Raw genomic sequence first — 20246 nt, 5'->3', positions numbered from 1 at the left:
AAAAAAAAGAAATCATGAGACAAACCCAAAGTGATAGTATTCTACAAAACACCTGACTAGTATTCTTCAAACTGTCAGGACCATGAAAAACAAGGAAAAACAGAAATATGTCACAGTGCAGAGGAAACTAAGGGAACATCATGACTAATTATGGAATCTTGAATTGGATCTTGGAACAGGAAAAGGCTATTAGTAGAAGAACAGAAAAAGGCTATTAGTAGAAAACAGACAAAATCCAAATAAAGACTGTGTTTTGTCAATAATTTTGTACCAATGTTAGATGTTTATTTCTGCCAAACATATCAGGATTAAGCAAAATGTTAACATTAGGGGAAACTGGGTGTAGGGTCTACAGAAATTCTCCCATTGTCTTTGTAACTTTTAAAACTATTCAAAAATAAAAAGTTTTTTTAAAGCCTATTGAGGCTGGGCATGGTGGCTTACGCCTGTGATGCTAGCACTTTGGGAGGCCACAGTGGGTGGATCACTTGAGGTCAGGAGTTCAAGACCAGCCTGACCAACATGGTGAAACCCCATCTCTACTGAAAATACAAAATTTAGCCTAGCATGGTGGCCCCACCTGTAGTCCCAGCTACTAGGGAGGCTGAGAATAGCTTGAACCCAGAAGGCAGAGGTTGCAGTGAGCCGAGATCGCTCCAGTACACTCCAGCCTGGGTGACAGAGCAAGACTCTGTCTCAAAAAAACAAACAAAAAAAACCCTATCGAGAGTTTGATTGAAAATGTATTAACTGTATGGATTAATTTGAGGAATGTGGCATCTTTACAATATTAACTCTTCCCACTCAGGGACATATTTGTTTTGTCTTATATCCTACTATAAAGCAATAAGATATTCATTATGTAACTCATTTATGTAAGGGATGTTGTCCATTGTATTTTCCATTTGTTCGCTGCTAGAGACATCTATACACATACGCACCGTTTTTTTAAAACAGGCCATCACTTGAGTTTTTCTGATATATGTAATATATTTGTAATTATAATTATTCTTTCAAACACTTATCATAGCCTAGCTAGAAAACCTAGAACAAATAAGGTATACCGTTTGTTTTATTAAGAGGTTTTAAAAATCAGGAATGGGGCCAGGCACTGTGGCTCATGGCTGTAATCCCAGCACTTTGGGAAGCTGAGGCAGGTGGATCACAAGGTCAGGAGATCGAGACTATCCTAGCCAACATGGTGAAACCCCATCTCTACTAAAACTACAAAAATTTGTTGGGTGTGGTGGCGCATGTCTGTAATCCCAGCTACTCGGGAGACTGAGGCAGGAGAATGGGGATTGGAGATTGTGCCACTGCACTCCAGGCTGGGCGACAGAGCGAGACTCTGTGTCAAAAAAAATAAAATTAAAAAAAAATAGAAAAGAAACTGACTGGGTGCGGTGGCAGAAGAATCGCTTGAACCCGGGAGGCAGAGGTTACAGTGAGCCGAGATTGCGCCATTGCACTCCACCCTACACAAGAGCGAAACTCTGTCTCAAAAAAAAAAAAAAAAAAAAAGAAGAAATAATTTGTCCCACATTCTGTGCTAAGAGATTCACACGTATTATTTTACTTAATTATCAAAACAACTCTAAGGGTAGACAGGTGTAGATCCAGGTTTTGTGGGGACTGGAATTAAACAGTATTAAGGGTCTTCTGATTTAAAAAAAAATTACAAAATTAGGTACGATGGTTATTTAGAATGACAAAATAAATTATAAATGATAACAAATGAAGGGCGGGCGCGGTGGCTCACACCTGTAATCCCAGCACTTTGGGAGGCCGAGGCAGGCGGATCACGAGGTCAAGAGATCGAGACCATCCTGGCTAACACGGTGACACCCCGGCTCTACTAAAAATACAAAAAGTTAGCCGGGCGTGGTGGCAGGCGCCTGTAGTCCCAGCTACTTGGGAGGCTGAGGCAGGAGAATGGCGTGAACCCGGGAGGCAGAGCTTGCAGTGAGCCGAGATTGCGCCACTGCACTCCAGCCTGGGCGACAGAGACTCTGTCTCAAAAAAAATAAAAAACCAAACAAAAACCAAACAAACAAACAAACAAACAAAAAAACAAATGAAGAGCTCTCTAGCATTTAGGAGAAATGCTCCCTGGTTGCAACTTTCCACCTGTTAGACTACAAATCCCAGCGACCCATGCAAGTGAACATAAATTTCATTAGCTTCACCGTAAAGCTGTCTGGCGGCGGGTGGGGGGTGGGTGGGGAGAAGTGTTATTATTTCCATTTTTAGGTTGAGTAAATCACTCAATATTGCAGAGCGGGAATGTGAAAATTATGCAAATAGACTCCAGAGCCCTCGCCTTTACCCCCAACGTGCTTCTTGTCAAGATCACTGAGTGCACGTGAGGGTCTCGCTAACGATGGCTGAGGGGGAGACGATGAAGTAAGAGGAGGGGCTGAACAAAGGGCAAGAGAAAGGCGGAATGAAGCTCCTAAAGAGAGGTGGACGGAATTGGGCTCCGCAGCCCTAATGGAGAAACGCGCCTTAGGAAGGAAGGGGAGAAGTTTAAGGGGAAACAGGTAAAATGAGGCAGAAGTTGAGCGAGTTAGTCAAACCCTAAATTCTTTATTTACAAAACAGCCGGGCTCGGCGGCTCTCGCCTGTAATTCCAGCACTTTGGGAGGCCGAGGCAGGAGAATCGCTTGAGGCCAGGAGTTCAAGACACTCCTCTCTGAAAAAAACTATTTAAAAATTAGCCAGGTGTGGTTGTGCGCAGTTGCGGTCCCAGCTACTAGGGAGACTGAGGCGGGAGGATGGTTTGAGCCCGGGAGGCGGAGGCTGCAGTGAGCTCTGATCTCGCGCCACTGTACTCCAGCCTGGGTGAAAGACCCAGACCGCCTCTAAAAATAATAATAGCAATAACAAAAATAAACAAATGTAATGCACCCAACTACGCCCCGGGAGTGGCACTGGGTTTCCGCAGCGCAGCGGCTGCGCCTGGGCGCCCCAAGCAACACGACCAGCGCTGTCAGGAGGCGAATGGGAGCCAGGACAGAGAGCGGGGGAGGCCACCGCGGTCAGGCGAGGGATAAGAAGGCCGTCTGCGGCGTCATTGACGGGGCTGAAGGAACACCGGGGAGAAGAGTGGCAGACAGCTCCTGAGCCGCACTGACCAGGGGGCGCCGAAGAGGGGCCTCCCAGAGGTGTTCCTTTCAGCCAATGGCCGCGAGATGCGCCGTCCGACGGTGCCCCGCGCGGCACAGGGAGGGAACAAGCAACCCATGGGGTGCCAGAAAGCGCCATCTTTCTAGGTGACTATGCGAACTACCAGGGAAGCGTAGCCAGGGACAGGCTTCTCTGCCCGCGGTTAACCTCAGTGCTGCCACTACTTTAACCTGAAGCCAGGCAGCACTGCCGCCCTCACTAAAGATGGCTAACTGGCGCAGAAAAAAAGCCGGAAGCAACCGGGCCTTGCGGGGAGCCGACTGAGCGCCGCGGGGCGTGGCCTGGCGGTGGAGGGGCGTGGCCATCCGCTGTAAGCTGGGCTTGCAGTCTTTCAGTCGCACGCACCGCACCCAGTCCCGACCCTGTGGCGTCCTGGGGGCGGGTCCGCCGCCGGCCCCGCCCCCCCAGGTGTCTACCTGTGGGAAGCTGCCCGCCTAGTCTCCGAGATTTGTTGCTGGTGGTCCCGCGGACTCCCCGTCCCTCCGCGGTCTCCGGTTGGCAGCGATGGAGGGCGCCGGGGAGAACGCCCCGGAGTCCAGCTCCTCTGCCCCTGGGTCCGACGAGTCTACCAGGGACCCACAGGCGCTGCCTCTGGAGGAAGAATCGGGGGACTGCACCCGGTCCCTGGAGGCCAAGAAACTCTGTGGGTATTTAAGTAAGTTCGGCGGCAAAGGGCCCATCCGGAGCTGGAAATCCCGCTGGTTCTTCTACGACGAAAGGAAATGTCAACTGTATTATTCGCGGACCGCGCAGGATGCTAATCCCTTGGACAGCATCGACCTCTCCAGTGCAGTGTTTGACTGCAAGGCGGACGCTGAGGAGGGGACCTTCGAAATCAAGACTCCCAGCCGGGTTATTACCCTGAAGGTAAATTCCTGGAAGGACTTTCTCCTTCCCAGCGGCGCGAGGTCCCCTTTTCGCAGGGCACTGCTGGGCGCGAGTGTGTGGTGGACACAGTAAATTGATTGGAACTGGCATCACCGACGTGTTCAAAGAACTTTGTGCTTTGCAAAGTGCATTCCCACCCATTTCCTCATTGGGTTCCCATAAGGCAGGGACGACAGACCCATTCTACGGATCAAGAAACTGAGTTAGAGGGAGATGAAAGGACTGGCCCGAGGTCATGCATCTAGAGAGTGGGGTAGCTTGGAATCCCGTAGTCTTTCTGCCTCTCAGACTTCTCAGTGCTGAATCAAAACTTTTACTTTTGGGTGTGCCTGACAGTGCAGTTACTTTAACTTTCTTACCTGGAACCTAAGGAAGTCAAAATATGTTCTTTGCAATCCTCTCTCAAGGCCAGGATTCTGATTCCCGTTTCTTGATGTTTTGGCCAAGGTCAGTGAATGCTGAGAAGAGATTGGCAGGGATTGGTAAGATAAATACTTAGGTTTCACTAATCAACCTAGATTGTTCATCTAGGCATGCCTAAACCTGTTTTCCTATCAGCAGCAAGGGGTAAGTTTTGTTTTATCATCATATTTAACTGAGAAAGCCTAAAGCAGTAGAAAGGCCACATTCTTTGAAATCAGACGGGCTTGGATTCAAATTGTACATTTGCTACTTACTAGCTATGTGACCCTGGACAAGTTACTTTACCTCTCAGAACCTAGGTGGTTTGTAAGCATTTGACACATCACAGGCATGTACAAATTGCTGAATTAATTTCATCACCTAGAGTACAGCCTGGTACCTAGTGGGGTACTTAACAATTTTTTGTTGAATAAACACACGTGCACACACAAGGTGATGGAACCTAGGTCAGAGTGCTCATGTCAAGAGGAGGTGTCTCATAATTTAATTGGAAAGACAGATCTGGGCTAAGTGTTCTATGGGCATCAGAGAAGAATGTGCCAGGAGATAGCCTTCCCCACCCCATCCCCATCTTTCCACCCCTCCAACCCCACCTCCAGCTAAGTGGGTATCTGCCCCTGGGTTCAGTTCCCCTTTACTGACTGGGCTTGGCTGGTGACCAGGCTGGGGGACTTGGTTAAAATAATGAAACTCAGGAATCCCTGGCCAAGGAAGGCATTTACGAGGTCATGTGGTTCCTGGGTCTATGTGTCTCTTCCACAGGTTGACTGCTGTATACAGGGTCTCCAACACATGGTCTTTATAATACTATTCCATTGTTCCTGGCTCTGCGCTAGGCTCTGGGGTGTGGAGCTAAAGCACCTCTGCCCCTGGTTCTCAGACAGCTTAAAGTCTGGTGGGAGAGACTGATGGAGAACCTGTATGAACTCTAAAATGTTCTGTAGAGACACTGTGGTAAGTCTGTGCAAGAACATGTGGTGACAGGAGGAGTCATTTCCACCGAGTGGAAGGGGCTAGCCTGAAAAGCATCTGGAGGAGGGATACACCCAAGGCTTCAGAGAAGAAATAGGTGGCAAACAGACAAGAGGGAGAAAGGTATTCCAGGCCGAGAGAGCACCGTGAGCAAAAGTAGGGAACCATGATAGAGCCCCGAGTGTCCAGGCAAATCACATGAGCCAGAAAGACAGCAGGGCCCAAAGGATGGAGTTGAAGAGCAGAGCCTGAGGGCGAGTTAGGCCAAGTAGCAAAAGCCCAGTCTGACTATTGGGTAGAGAAGAAACTAGGGGAAGGGCAAGGCTGGTACTCAGGGAGCCCATCAGAAGGTGATCAGGAGAGAGTAACAGCTGAACTAGAGCTGTGGCTGTGGGGAGGGGGACAATGGAGGTGGCTCGGGATAGTAGGGAGGTAGAATGGGGGAGATGTCAGGAGTGGCTGGAGTAACTGGCTGACTGCCTGGTTGGGCAGTCAGAGGGAACTCAGGATGAGGAGCCCATGGAACATCCAGGTACATGTCCCCTGCAGGAGACTCTCAAGTTCCAAGGGGACAGGGACCATGTGTGTTGGCTCACCCCTGTATTCAGTGCCTAGCACCATCTCTGACACGTATGTCAGTGCTTAGTATACCCTTGTCAAATGAATTAATAAAACGGGGTATTTGGGTTTGGCTGGAGCTCATCAGCATTAAGGTCATGGGGAAGACCTGGGAGGGAGGTGCTGTGGTCTCTCTGGGAGAGTGTATGGAAAGAGAACACTGGTGGGCATCATGTGTCCTATTGGTACCTGCATGACAGCCTCACGGTTTCTTTCATAGACCACCCCCCACCCCCACCCCGGCACAGTGCACACCAGTGAGCCCCTGAGACAGTCAGCTTGCCTCTGTTGCCATGTAGCCTGCTGCTATTCTCATGCGGCCTTTTTGCAGGCAGCTCTGTGAGAATACCCATCCATGCCCGGTGAGCTGTCCATCTTCTGCAGCCCACCTCAACTGATCTCAGGCCTTCTTTATGAAGCCACTAATCTCCTGGCCATAAAATCCAACTTATAGACCAGGGTTTTGGGACCAGCTCTATCACCACATGCCTGGGCGACTTCAGAGGTTTAGTTTCTCCATCTATAGAAAGGGCTGCTCACTCCTGCCTTGCCTCCCTCCTGAAGAATCCAGGAGTTGTTCGATGTGAAAGTGGATGCTTGGACCAGCCACCAGCCAGTGCTGGTAGACTAATGACTAGCATTTACCAAGAACTTGTTTGGAGGGCCAGAACACCTGGAAGGTGCCACCATATCCTCACCATGTGCATGTGGCTTTCCAGTCCCCATTCATATCCATGATTCCGGTGCATCCCCAAGGCAAAAAGGATTACTCCCATTCCACAAAAGGCAGCAAAGACTTGGAGATGTCACACAGGTGAGATACCATCTCACCTGGGAGATAGTGATGGTACCAGGACCCCACCCAAATCAGAATTCAGTGCACCTCCCCTCTTTCACAGCACCTCCAAATTCCTCTATCCAATGAGCACATTTTGAGCACCTACTGTGTGTCAGGGACTGTGTGATACCCTTGTCTCATTTCATCCTCATCACTGCCCTATGCAATGAGTCTTATTGTCACCAGAGTACAGATCAGATGAGGAAACTGAGGCCCAGAGCAGCTAAGGAACCTCTGAGTGGGAGATCAGAGCCTGATGATCTTCTGTGGCCAGGAAGCATACATACCTACAGTGACCCTTTTTTTTTTCCTGGGAAAGAGAGCATTCCTAAGCCTCCCACAACCTTTCCCTCTTCCCACACCTAGTGCCACCCTGCAGGCACAGGGCCTTGCCAACTAATCCTTGTGCTTCTCAGGCCGCCACCAAGCAAGTGATGCTGTACTGGCTGCAGCAGCTGCAGATGAAGCGCTGGGAGTTCCACAACAGCCCGCCAGCACCTCCCGCCGCCCCTGATGCCGCCCTGGCTGGGAATGGGCCCGCCCTGCACCTCGAGCTAGGTACCCAATGGGCTACCCTACTGCCTGCACACCCAGGGCTCTGGTGATTAAGCCTTTACCCTCCTGCTGGGAATGAGCGGGAGGAGCCCTCTGCTAAGGAAGCAGAGAGCCAGGGATATGACTCAGGATTAGTTAGGGCAAGAATTTGGACTGAGACCAGGCTGCCTGGGTTCAAATCCTAGTCCTATATAATTTTAGGCAAGTTGTTTAACCTTTCTGAGCTCGTTTCCTTCCCCATAAGATGAGGTTTATAAATTATCCCTACTTCTTAGGGATGTTATGAGGATTAAATGAATTCATATACCTAAAATGGTTAGAACAATGCCTGCACATGGTCAGAACCCAATACAAGTGAGCTATTATTATGATGACTCAGGAAATCAAACTTTCACAGAATTGCCGTGAGAGGGTTAATAAGAAAATGCAGTGTTGTAGATTTGTGTCATGAGTTGGGTAGATCAGCGATTTTTTTTTTTTTTTTTGAGATGGAGTCTCGCTCTGTTGCCCAGGCTGGAGAGCAATGCACAATCTCAGCTCGCTGCAACCTCCACCTCCCAGGTTTAAGCAATTCTCTGCCTCAGCCTCCCAAGTAGCTGCGATTACAGGCACCACGCCCAGCTAAGTTTTCTATTTTTAGTAGATACAGGGTTTCACCATCTTGGCCAGGCTGGTCTTGAACTCCTGACCTCGTGATCCACCCGCCTCAGCCTCCCAAAGTGCTGGGATTAAAGGCTGAGCCGCCACGCCCGGCCAGATCAATGATTTTTAACACTGGTGTTCCCATAAGATAGGATCCTTTCCCCCAAGATGACTCACGAATGAAGTTTCTTGATCCCAAATCCTGTATCATCCCAACGTGGAGGAGTCAGGAGACCACTCCCTCCCACCCCCATGCTGCAGCCAGGAACATGATTGGCAGGTTTTAGGATCAATGTGGACTACCTCACAGCTGCCACTGCAAGAACATGGAAAATCAGGTCCCAGTACAAAGCCACAGAGTGTCTAAAGTGCTTCATGTTCAGTTGACAGGGAGGCCAAATAGGCAAGGGCAGGACTTGTTACCAGGTTACCCCCGGACCTCTGTACCTGGGTGCTTTCCTTGTCCAAAGCTGAATACATCTGCCCCAACCCTTCTTCCCGTTTTCCTTCCCTCGTCTCGGTAGATTTCCCCCCATGTACCCACTAGGAGTTGCCTTCCACCCTTCCTCAATTCCAGCCAGTGAGTCCAGTCAATGACTGTGCTGGCCATTTTTGCCCTCTGACCCACACATCAGACTCAGGTCTTTCTTGCCACCACTGCCCAGGTCAGACCTCATCTCTCAAAGTCACATCAGCCTCCTCTCCAGTGTCCCCATGTGGAGACCTGTGCCAGAACCCATACCCTTCTCTGCAGCCTGAGTGAGCTTTCTTAAATGAGAACCTGAACCTGCCACTGCCATCCAAGGCCACCCCCCACCCCACTCCTGTGCTCAGGGCTTATCCCTCCTGATCTCACCTCTGCCTGCTTCCCCAGTTGCCGCCTTGGGCTTGATGCTTCGGCAGAGTCTCTGCTCTCTCTCTCCTTTGCCTGGCAAATTCTTGCTTATTCTCTATGGCCAAGCTCCAGCATTGCCTCCTCCTCTTGCTAGCCTCCTCCTGGAAGCCTTCTCAGACTTTGTCAGCAGGATTCTTTCTGGGCCCTCAACACTTTTTTCAAACACTTCAAGGGAGACCTGTTCCATTGTGTTCTATTAATAATTACCCCTGTCCTTGTCCATCTCCACCCGTTCCCCTTAAGGGTGAGGACCTTTTTTTTTTTTGTTGCCTGTATCACCTCCCTGGTGTCCTGCCTGGCACATTGGATATTTGCAGAGTGAATGTGTAAGGCAATACACTAAACCTTATAATTAAATGAGGAAAGGAATGTAAACCCCTTAGCATAACCTCAGGCACATAGTCAGTGCTCAATACATGGGAGTTGTCCTAATAATATTGTTATTCTATGTGTATATGTCTGTGCATAGAATACACCCATGCTATTACTATCATAATAGTATATACACAAACATGTATGCACTATCACTATTATAATAACTGTTCCTTTTATTCTTAATAATCATTAGGAATTTCTTTGGAGTTTCTTTTGAAGGGTTTCTTTGCTTCTGCATTCTCCTCCAGCTCTTACTCCCCATCTGCCAGGGAGCCAGACAACCCTGGTTTTGCAGAAAACTGCAGCCTGGGTTGATGCCGCTGCAAAGGTCAGCATCAGGCTAGAGGCCAGGTGAAACCTCTGCAATAATAGAATTCTTGTGTGTCTTAACTGAAATTTGAAGAAGCAGATTGTGGAAGCATGGCTCTGGGATCCTCAACCCTCTTCTGCTGTGGCAAACCTGTTGCAGGTTCTTTAATTCTGTGGCTTTGCTTCAGCACACACGGTGGGCCTCTTCCAGGCCAGCCCCTGCTGTGGGCATTGGAGAAAGGCATGGAGTTGCTGTGATGACCTGGGTTCCAGTCTCCTGAGGAGGATGCTGCCTGAGACTCAGGAAGCAGGGACATGAGCTTCTCCTCTTGAAGCCTTTCCTCGCCTTGCAGCAAGCCTTCACTTTCCTCCCAGACCCAGGGCCTGGCATAACCTTCCTAGCCCACCTAGAAAGATGTTTCTGGTGTCTTGGACAAGTCAGCAAGGCCTGGATTAGCCATGTGGAGCAGGCTGCCCCACCTCACCCGCCTCCACCCTTCCTGAGGAAGCAACAGCCCACTCCCTCGTCACTGAAAACCTGACCCACGTCTGACTTTGAGTCAGAGATTCCTGGTAAAAAGCGTCTCGTCACTGCTCTTGAGCAATCTGCAAGGCATGTTCTCTCCTGCTTTTAAGCATTTACAACTTCATTTTATACTTTACCTAAACAACGGTCTCTGCAGAGCCAAGAAAGATCAAAGGGAACCCACGAGATTTATAATAATAAGAATAGCAAGTTGCCACAGTAAGCTACAGTTTACAAAGGACCTGTATAAATGTGTACCGTCATGAAATATGCCTGCTGCCCCAACACTTTACATGCATTATCTTATTTAATCCTCACAATAATTTTATAGGGTAGTTAGTGCTGTTTCCATTTCATAGACCAGGAAACTAAGGCTCAAAGAGGTCAAGAGACCTGTCCTGGGTCATCTAACAAGAAAATGTCAGTGCTGAAATTCACACCCCAGGCTGCAGAGACTCATAACCTGCCCTCCCAAAGCTGAGGAGCAGCCAGGCACTCAGCCAGGGCCCTCTAGGGAGGCAGTGACCTCCTGGGCCAGGCCCTTTCTTTGTCTAGGCAGTGACTTCTTCCCAGTGGACGTGGGGCAACCGTCAGAGCTTACGCAAAAGGAGAATTACAAATAAATGCTGCTGAAAATCCTCTGTGTGGTCACAGAGATTGTGGTCACAGACAAATGGAGGGCATTTCTCCAGGGTGCCCCAGACTACAGCCTCAGGTCATTGATTCTGCCTCCTGCGGAAAGCGCTGGTTTCTGTTGGGACATCGCCATCATGTGCCGCCTGTGCCTTGCACACTCCTTTGCACTGGGGGCTTGTGCCTTCATGGGTAGCCCCTCCTATCTTAGATGACCTACTTGTTAGAAAGGCTGCTCTGATAAGCCACACGGTTTAGTGGGAAAAGCAAAAGTAGGGACTGTGTTTGAGTCTATAACGGTGCCACATGCTAGCTTTGACTTTGGCCACAAAACTCACCCTCTCTGAGTGGCTATTTCCTCTTTGGTAAAACCCACCAGTGATGGCAACCCCCAGGACTTGGCTCTATGTAGTCTCAGAGTTGATCTAGGGCCACGGGTGACACTTACAAGAAAACAGATATTAGCAGTTCGGGAAGTACTGCTAAGATATCAAAATCTTAGAAAAATTGTTAAGATTTTTTGGTTTGCTTTGAATGAAAGAGAATAAGATGGTTAAAGTATTGATAAATAAGAAAAATTTATTTTGAATCAGCTCAGAGTCTGGCTTAACGGCTACTTTGAAAGATGTGAGTCCAACAATATAGGGCTTTATGGCTTATTTATTTTTTTATTTTTTTGAGACAGAGTCTCGCTCTGTTGCCCAGGCTGGAGTGCAGTGGCGCAATCTCTGCTCACTGCAGGCTCTGCCTCCTGGGTTCAAACAAGTCTCCTGCCTCAGCCTCCCGAGTAGCTGGGACTACAGGCGCATACCACCACGCCTGGCTAACTTTTTTGTATTTTTAGTAGAGATGGGGTTTCATTATGTTAGCTGGGATGGTCTCGATCTCCTGACCTTGTGACCCACCCACCTTGGCCCCCCAAAGTGCTGGGATTACAGGCATGAGCCACCGCTCCTGGCCTGGCTTTATGGCTTTTTAAACATTTTTGTATACATTAACTCTGAAAGAGACACGGTAGAGAGTATCCTTCTTCTTTTTGTGTTTGTTTTGTTTTGTTTTGTTTTGTTTTTTTGAGACAGAATCTTGCCTTGTCGCCCAGGCTACTGGAGTGCAGTGGTGTGATCTCGGCTCACTGCAACTTCCGCCTCCCAAGTTGGAGCGATTCTCCTGCCTCAGCCTCCAGAGTAGCTGGGATTACAGGCGCGTGTCACCACGCCTGGTTTATTTTTGTATTTTTAGTAGAGATGGGTTTTCCCATGTTGGCCAGGCTGATCTTGAACTCCTGACCTCAGGTGATCAGCGCACCTTGGCCTCCCAGAGTACTGGGATTACAGGCGTGAGCCACCGTGCCTGGCTCTTGTTTTTTGTTTTGTTTGTTTAAGTGATTTGCAACCAGGTCACAGCACCCTCCCCACAGAAACAGGGCCCAGCTACAGATCTTCTACCCAAAGCCAGGTTTGGTTCTTCAGCCACCTGCTCAAACCCCTAGGGGCTCTGGTTTCCATCGTGATGAGATCCAGCCACTTACCCACACCCGCTTGTATTTGGCCTTCCCCACCTCATCTCCCCAGGCTTCCTCCCCACAAACTCAGTTCTGGGTCTGAAACCTGTTGCCTGTATGCTCTGCACAGAAAGAGCCTTCCTGGTTCCTCCTGCAGGTTCAAATCAACCCCTGTCCTTAAGGCCCAGCTGCAGTGCCCCTCCTCCAGGAAGTTTTCCCTGACCTGGATTGGAAAGACTCTGTCTCCACCTCCCAGAACTGCCCTAACCCAGCACCTGGGGTTCCCAGGTGTGGACTTCTTCCCCTTCCCTACTCCTTAGGCGTGAGTTTCTGCTTTGATTCTTCTCTTTCTCCAGCCACACTCGCAAGCCTCAGGGTAAACACCCAGTCCATGTTTGGTGAGAGGATTCATGGAAGGGAGGACCTCAAAGATGTGGCATTTGAGGAGTGTGAGTACTGGCCTGCCTGCCAGATCTGGCGGAGCCTGTTAGGAATTTACAAATATACTGTCTGTTGTTGTTTGAACTACTGCAAAGTTTCTTTTCTTAGGTAGGTTGAACAGCTTCTCCTGGCCCCCATCATTATATTTAATGTTTTTATACCCACACCCTTTTTGCAGATATAGTGCAAAAACAAATCTCCACTCCTAAATATTTCAATCTCCCAGTAAGAGGGTTCCAAGTGGAAAGTGTCTGCTGCCCTGGTAGGTCTCAGGGGTTGTCTAATCAAGCTTATACCATCCCGTAAGTGGTCCTGGCTCTTTTCTCCTTTTTCTAACACTTAATTTCTAAATATTTCACCTCCCCTCTCTTATACTTCAAATAATTTCCTTGGCCTTGAACGCTTGCTTAACATTAAACATTTTAAAGTCATTCACTGTAGAAGAATCACTGTTTACACAGAACATTTGGAAGACTAAAAAGAAAAAGAACCTATAATCCTATCACCTAGAGGCAGCCAGTATTAACCTTATGTTATGATCTCCTGCCTGCCTTTTATTTAAACGTGTTTCAGATCATATAGTAATATAAAATGTCCTACTTTGTTTTTTGATACTCAGTAATGTGACCCTAATATTTGCCTGTGTTTTAAAAATCTCTGTATAAACATCTATTTTTGATAAATACATATTCTTTTTCTGTTTATAAAGTAACCCATGTTTATGTAGAAAATTTGGAAAAAACAGTAAAATACAATGAGAATAGCCTGCTCACTGCAAATCCCATCACGCAGCTGAAACCACTATTAAGATTGTGGAGTATAGTGCTTGGGAGTACAAGGGCCAAGAATATTAGATTCTGCTTGGTCATCACAGTATTAAACATCTTCACGATGCATAGAACACACCACCTTACTGCCTCCCAGTAGTCTCCAAGATTCTCTACACTGGGAGAGAGAAAAAACCCAGAAATGGCTCTGGGATTGGAAATAATTTTACAGAGAAGCCTGTCCCTGCCTTTTAAATCACTTAATCAAAGTTATTTTCCTAAAATTGTAATTAATATTTGAAATTAGATGATTTAATTCCAAAAAAAAAAAGATTGCAGAGTATATTTCTTTGAGACTTTTTCTGTACAATTGAGATAATATTATAACGCCAATTTTTTTTTTTTTTTTTTTTTTTGAGACAAGAGCTTGCTTTGTTGCCCAGGCTGGAGTGCAGTGGCACCACCTCACCTCACTGCAACCTCCACCTCCTGGGCTCAAGCGATCCACCCACCTCAGCCTCCTGAGTAGCTGGGACTACAGGCATGCACCACCACACTCGGCTAATTTTTCTGTTTTTTGAAGAGATGGGGTTTTGCCATGTTGCCCAGATGGTCTCAGATTTTCAGTTCAAGTGACCCACCTGGCTCAGCCTTCCAAAGTGGTGGGATTACAGGTGTGAGCCATAGCACCTAGCCTTCCAAGTTTTTTTTAATCTGGCTTTTTCCACTTAGTACTATATTCCATACAAGTTTCCCTGTTTATAAGTATTTGCATAGTTTTTGAATGATTAATATTCTATTATATGAAGACATTCTGATATACTTAACCTATTCCCAAGTTAGATCTTTTCCAACTTTGAGGCTATTTGTTTCAATGCTAGAATGAACCTCTTGGCACATAAAGTTTTGTCTGCACTTCCATCTTTAGGATGGACTCTCAGATGTAGAATTAACTGTAGGTCTGCATTTTTTTATTATTTTTTATTTTTTTCTTTTTTTTTTGTTTGAGACGGAGTTTCGCTCTTGTTGCGCAGGCTGGAGTGCAATGGCTCCATCGCGGCTCACCGCAACCTCCGCCTCCTGGGTTCAAGTGATTCTCCTGCCTCAGCCTCCCAAATAGCTGGGATTACAAGCATGCGTCACCACGCCCGGCTAATTTTGTGTTTTTAGTAGAGACAGAGTTTCTTCATGTTGGTCAGGCTGGTCTCTAACTCCCCACCTCAGGTGATCCGCCCGCCTCAGCCTCCCAAAGTGCTGGAATTACAGGCATGAGCCACCACACCCAGCTAGGTCTGCGTATTTTTAAGGGGTTTGCAAGAGGGCTGTACCAGCAAAATGCATCATTTTACTGGCTGCAGAATATTTTGTGAAAAACCTATTTTGCTGCTGTTAACCTACAGGGAAGGCCTGCTTGCCCCTGCAACTCTCCAGCTCCAGCCTGTTCCCAATCAGGGCTGCACCAATAGCATCCCACCTGACCTGTCTTTCCAAGTACAGTGACTCGGCTGATTGATTACCCTTTTCTTTGTTCCCAGGGCAAGAAGAAGCAGAGCTGGAGGAGTTCCTGTGCCCTGTGAAAACACCCCCTGGGCTAGTGGGTGTGGCAGCTGCCTTGCAGCCCTTCCCTGCCCTTCAGAATATTTCCCTCAAGCACCTGGGAACTGAAATACAGTAAGTGCCAGAGGGACTGAGGGGCTAGCCAAGCTACGGGCAGCCCCTTCGGTGGAGCTTAACCCACTGTGATTCTCCTGCAGGGAGGTGGGCCCCGGGAGAGGGTTATGGGCTTTATTTTCAATTAATCACATCATCACTTTAAAAATTACATTTGGCCAGGTGCGGTGGCTCATGCCTATAACCCCAGCACTTTGGGAGGCCGAGGCGGGCAGATCACTAGAGGTCAGGAGTTCGAGACCAGCCTGGCCAACATGGTAAAACCCCATCTCTACTAAAATACAAAAATTAACCAGGCGTGGTGGCAGGTGCCTATAATCCCAGCTACTCAGGAGGCTGAGGCAGGAGAATCACTTGAACCCAGGAGGCAGAGGTTGCAGTGAGCCGAGATCGCGCCATTGCAGTCCAGCCTGGGTGACAAGAGCAAGACTCTTGTCACAAAAAAAACAAACAAACAAACAAAAAAAACATTCATTGTTCTGATTGGAAAAGTAGTACATGTTCATTATAGGAAATCAGAAACATCTGGAAGGGTATAAAAAATTACTCACTGGACAAGGTGGCTCACAGCCTATAGTTCCAGCTTCTAGGGAGGCTGAAGCAGGAGAATCACTTGGTTATAAATAAAGTATTTTTTTAATTATCCATAATCCTATCACCCAGACAAATATTCTTAGCATTTGGTATATTTCTTTCCTCTACGTTTTCTATATACATATTGCATAAATGAGATCATGTTGAATGTGATGTAGTGATGGTTTCACAAATGTCTATACATGTCAAAAGCATCAAATTACTCATTTTTAACTTGTGCAATTTATTATGTCAATCATATCTCAACTACTTTTTAATTTAATAATATATTATATATATACCTTACTATTTGGAGACTTTGTTTTAGATAATATCTAAGAAGGTAGCAGTATGGGCCAGACGTAATGGTTCATGCCTGTAATCGCAACACTTTGGGAGGCCAAGGCAGGAGGATCACTTGAGGCCAGGAGTTCAAAACCAGCCTGGGCAACTTGTGAGGCCCTGTCTCTACGATAAGTAAAGTGAAAAGTTAGCTAGGCATAGTGGCGTGTGCCTGTAATCCCAGGCCCACGAAGTCAAGGCTGCGGTAAGCCATGATCATACCACCGCATCCTAGCCTGAGCAACAGAGTGAGACCCTGTCTCAAAAAAAAAAAAAAAGGCAGCAGTGTGGCCTGGATTTTGGAAGCAAACTGCCTGGGTTTGTATCCTGGCTCCATCAGTCATGGCTGTGCTGCTGTTGGCAAGTTGTTTCTCAGTGCTTTGCTTACCTTGTTATTAAATGTAAATACAACAGCACTTGCCTTACAAGCTTAGCATGGTAATTAAAGGGGTTAATGCATGCAGACTGCTTTAGAACTGTGCTTGGCAGTCTTAAGCATGCAATACATATTAGCTGCTGCTGCTATTGTTACTCTAGTTGAAGGGGTGGAAACTTTCAGGAATTCAAACTATATCCAATAGTGATCCTGTTTGGGTGTTTCTTTTCTTTTCTTTTCTTTTTTTGAGACGGAGTCTTGCACTGTTGCCCAGGCTGGTGTGCAGTGGCGCCATCTCGGCTCGCTGCGACCTCTGCCTCTGAGGTTCAAGTGATTCTCCTGCCTCTGCCTCCATAGTAGCTAGAATTACAGGCACCTGCCACCACGGCCAGCTAACTTTTTGTATTTTTAGTAAAGATGGGATTTCACTATGTTGGCCAGGCTGGTCTCAAACTCCTGACCTCGTGATCTGCCCACCTCGGCCTCCCAAAGTGCTGGGATTACAGAGGTGAGCCACCAGGCCCAGCCTGGACATTTATTTTCTGTGTGGACTTCAGATGAATTTAGAGCTCTTAGAAGGCAAAATAGATTGCTCACGGGACTTGGATTAGGGACCGCTGGTTCTGTGTGACTCAGGCAGAGTATTTCCCTCTGCTGGTTTCAGTGTCTGAATTTGCTTGAGTGACTAGGAGGGTGGTGACGTCCTTTCCAGGAGAGAATCAGGTTTTAGGGAAAAGATGATGAGTGTTCTTTGAGGTCTGCTGCCTGGAGATAGAGCTACCCTGAAGGCATTTGGATGAATGACCTGGAGCCCAGGAGAGAGATCTAAGCTCGAGAGAGAGGCTTGACAGGTATAGGGCATGGTTGAGCCTCCCAGGGTGAGCGGACATGGAGGGCACCCTGCAGGAGATCATCTATTGGGAAGACCTACAGGGAACTGGGTGCACTGGGAGCATGCTGGGGTACAGAGGGCCTGAGAAGTCCAGCTATCCAGCCAGCATGTACCCGGGGCAGTCTCACCAATATTAAGCCGAGCCCATGCCTGATAGAGGCCACGGCAGCAGAAGCGGAACATAGAAAATGCAGAGACCAAGAAAGGAAGGAAGCTTCAGAGGGTCATAGAGCAACTTCCCTCCTGTAACTTGTCATAGCCACAGAAGATGCCAGGCTACTTTGCAAGAGAAGTGCCCTGGGCTGCTGAAAGCTCCAGATAACTTGGTGAGATGAGAGCTGCCTTTGTGTCCTACACCCCTTTGCTCTGGCTGGTCTTGGAACTCACTGTTGGTGCTTCCATGAACCCAGGTCATACTCAGGGAAGCGGGTAGGGAGCTTCCTGAGCACTGTGTTGGGTGCTTTATGCTCTCGAGTTGTCTGGACAAACCTGTGAAGTGGTGTCATCACATGGTTAAGTTCTCAAACCATGAAGTTAGTCATCCAGGGCTGCTGAGCCCCACCACCGACTTGCTCTGCAGTTTTGATTACTTATTCTCTTCGAATCTCAGTTCTCTCTGTCCAGTGTGGGGAGAATAGTATTTACTTCACTGGTCTTGGGAGGATTAAGTGAGTGGAATGCATCATAGTGTTTCGCTTAGAACGTGAGCCATGGAAGGGTCCATCCAGTGTTCATTATGGATATGTTCGACATCCCCATTGCAGATGAAGAAACTGAGACTCAGGGACGATAACTGGCTTGCCCAAGGTTATCCTTTCAGAACAAGTCTTTAGGACCACCACTCCCATGCTGGCCAGGCCTTGCAGGCCTGGAATTAAACCTAAACAGAAAATGGTCCATGAACTGCTCCAAGCAAAGTTGATAAATTTATGAAATGGAGACAGCTCTTCCAAGCATAATGGTATAGCTGGGTGGTGACCAGCCGGACTATTTCAGAAGGTAGTGAGCTCCCCGTTCCCAGAGGAGATGTGTGCTAGGGCTTAGAAGGCCTTTTGCTGCCTTTAAGTTGCGGTTTCTATGCTTTTCCACACCCCAGGGAGGACTGCTTATCAGACCCAGGACGTGTCAGGGAGGGAGCAGTTCCTGGTTAAAGTGTGGGCAGTAGTAATGGTTATCCCACCTAGCCAGTGCCTCTAGCTATAGGGATGTGCCCCTGCGTCCCTTTCCAACTCATGTGACTTGTGGTTTGTGAAATCCATGTAACAGGGCTCAGCACAGGACCCAGCATAAAGTGATGCTCAGTAAATAGTAGTGCCTATCATGATCATCATGATTCTCTTCAATGAAACTACATTCTTGTATTTTCAGATGGGGAAAGCAAGACTGGGAAAGGGAAGTCACTAGGCCAAGGAGTCAGGGGCTCCCCTTATAACAGGAGCCCTTACTAATTACAGCAAAAGATCAGGTATTGGGAGTGCTGAGTTCTAATAACCTCTCTGCTCTTAATTCAACTGATGAATTTTTCCTTCCATCACTCAGCTGTACTATCCATGAAAGTATAATCTCAGTATTTTCTTATTCTGGGCCCAACTATACAAAACATACACACACACACACACACACACACACACACACACACACACCTGGATCTTGTTTTAAACTAAGTTAGAGATCAATAGAGGTTCTTTGAAAAGAGCAACAAAGTTGACAAACCTTAAGCTAGGCAGACTGAGAAAAGAGAGAAGACTCAAATTAGTAAAGTCAGGAACAAAAGAGAGCATTGCTACCAACCTTACAAAAACAAAAAGGATTATATGGGAATACTGTGAACAACTATGTGCCAACAAATTTGATAACTTCGATGAAAATAGACAAATTCCTAGAAGGCACATTTACTAAAATATACTCAAGAAGAAAATCTGAAAAGACCTAATTACATAGTAGAGATTGAATTAGTTAAATAAATAAATAAATAAATAAATACCCATGAAGAAAAACTCAGGACCAAATGACTTTACTGGTGAAGTCCACCAAATATTTAAAGAAAAATTAATACAGATTCTTCACAGATTCTTCCAAAATATAGAAGAGGAGGGGGCACATCCCAACTCATTTTATAAGACTGATATTATTCTGATACCAAAACCAAACAAAGACATCATAAGAAAAATACAGACCAATATCCCTTATGAAGGCAGATGTAAAAATTCTCAACAAAATATTAGCGAACTGAATTCAGCAGCATATAAAAAGGATTAATCCACGATAAAGTAGGATTTATCTTAGGAATGCATGGTTGGTTTCACATCTGAAATTCAATTTGTGTAATACACTACATTAATAAGATAAAGGTGAAAAACCACATCATTTCAGTAGACTGAGAAAAAGCATTTGACAATATTCAGCACCTCTTTGTTATGAAACCACTCACAAAAACTGGAAAGGGCCAGGTGCTGTGGCTCTTGCCTGTAAACCCAGAACTTTGGGAGGACGAGGTGGAAGGATCGATTGAGGCCAGGAGTTTGAGACCAGCCTACAAAAAATTGTAGTGAACCCCATCTCTACAAAAAATTACCTGGGTGTGGTGGCACATACCTGTATTCCCACCTACTGTGTAGGCTGACGTGGAAGGATCACTTGAGCCCAGGAGGTCAAGACTGCAGTAAGCTATGAGCATGCCACCACACTTCAGCCTGGGTGACAGAGTGAGACACCGTCTCTAAATAATAATTTTAAAAATAAATAAATAAATAACTTTTTTTAGAGTCTAGAAGGAGGCCAGGCACAGTGGCTCACACCTGTAATCCCAGCACTTTGGGAGGC

At 47.1% G+C, this 20246-nt stretch overlaps 1 protein-coding gene across 4 annotated transcripts in view; it reads left to right on the top strand.

Moving 5' to 3' along the window:
* Positions 1-2826: 2826 nt before the first annotated feature.
* TBC1D2 (TBC1 domain family, member 2) overlaps positions 2827-20246 on the top strand; it is a 67967-nt gene continuing 50547 nt past the window's right edge. For 3 of the 4 annotated variants that reach the window (XM_011939486.1, XM_011939485.1, XM_011939487.1), the window contains exons 1-3: positions 3469-4053; positions 7342-7483; positions 15105-15240. In XM_011939486.1, the coding sequence (XP_011794876.1) occupies positions 3691-4053; positions 7342-7483; positions 15105-15240 (641 nt within the window). In that variant the 5' untranslated portion in view covers positions 3469-3690. Of the gene's footprint in view, positions 4054-7341; positions 7484-15104; positions 15241-20246 lie in introns of all 4 variants that reach the window. The other variant, XM_011939488.1, reaches the window with a different exon arrangement.

Source organism: Colobus angolensis, unplaced genomic scaffold (assembly GCF_000951035.1).
Source record: "Colobus angolensis palliatus isolate OR3802 unplaced genomic scaffold, Cang.pa_1.0 Scaffold181, whole genome shotgun sequence".
NCBI classification, from domain to species: Eukaryota; Metazoa; Chordata; class Mammalia; order Primates; family Cercopithecidae; genus Colobus; species Colobus angolensis.
The sequence above is the reverse complement of the archived record's forward strand: the minus strand, read 5'-3'. Positions and strand labels throughout refer to the sequence as shown.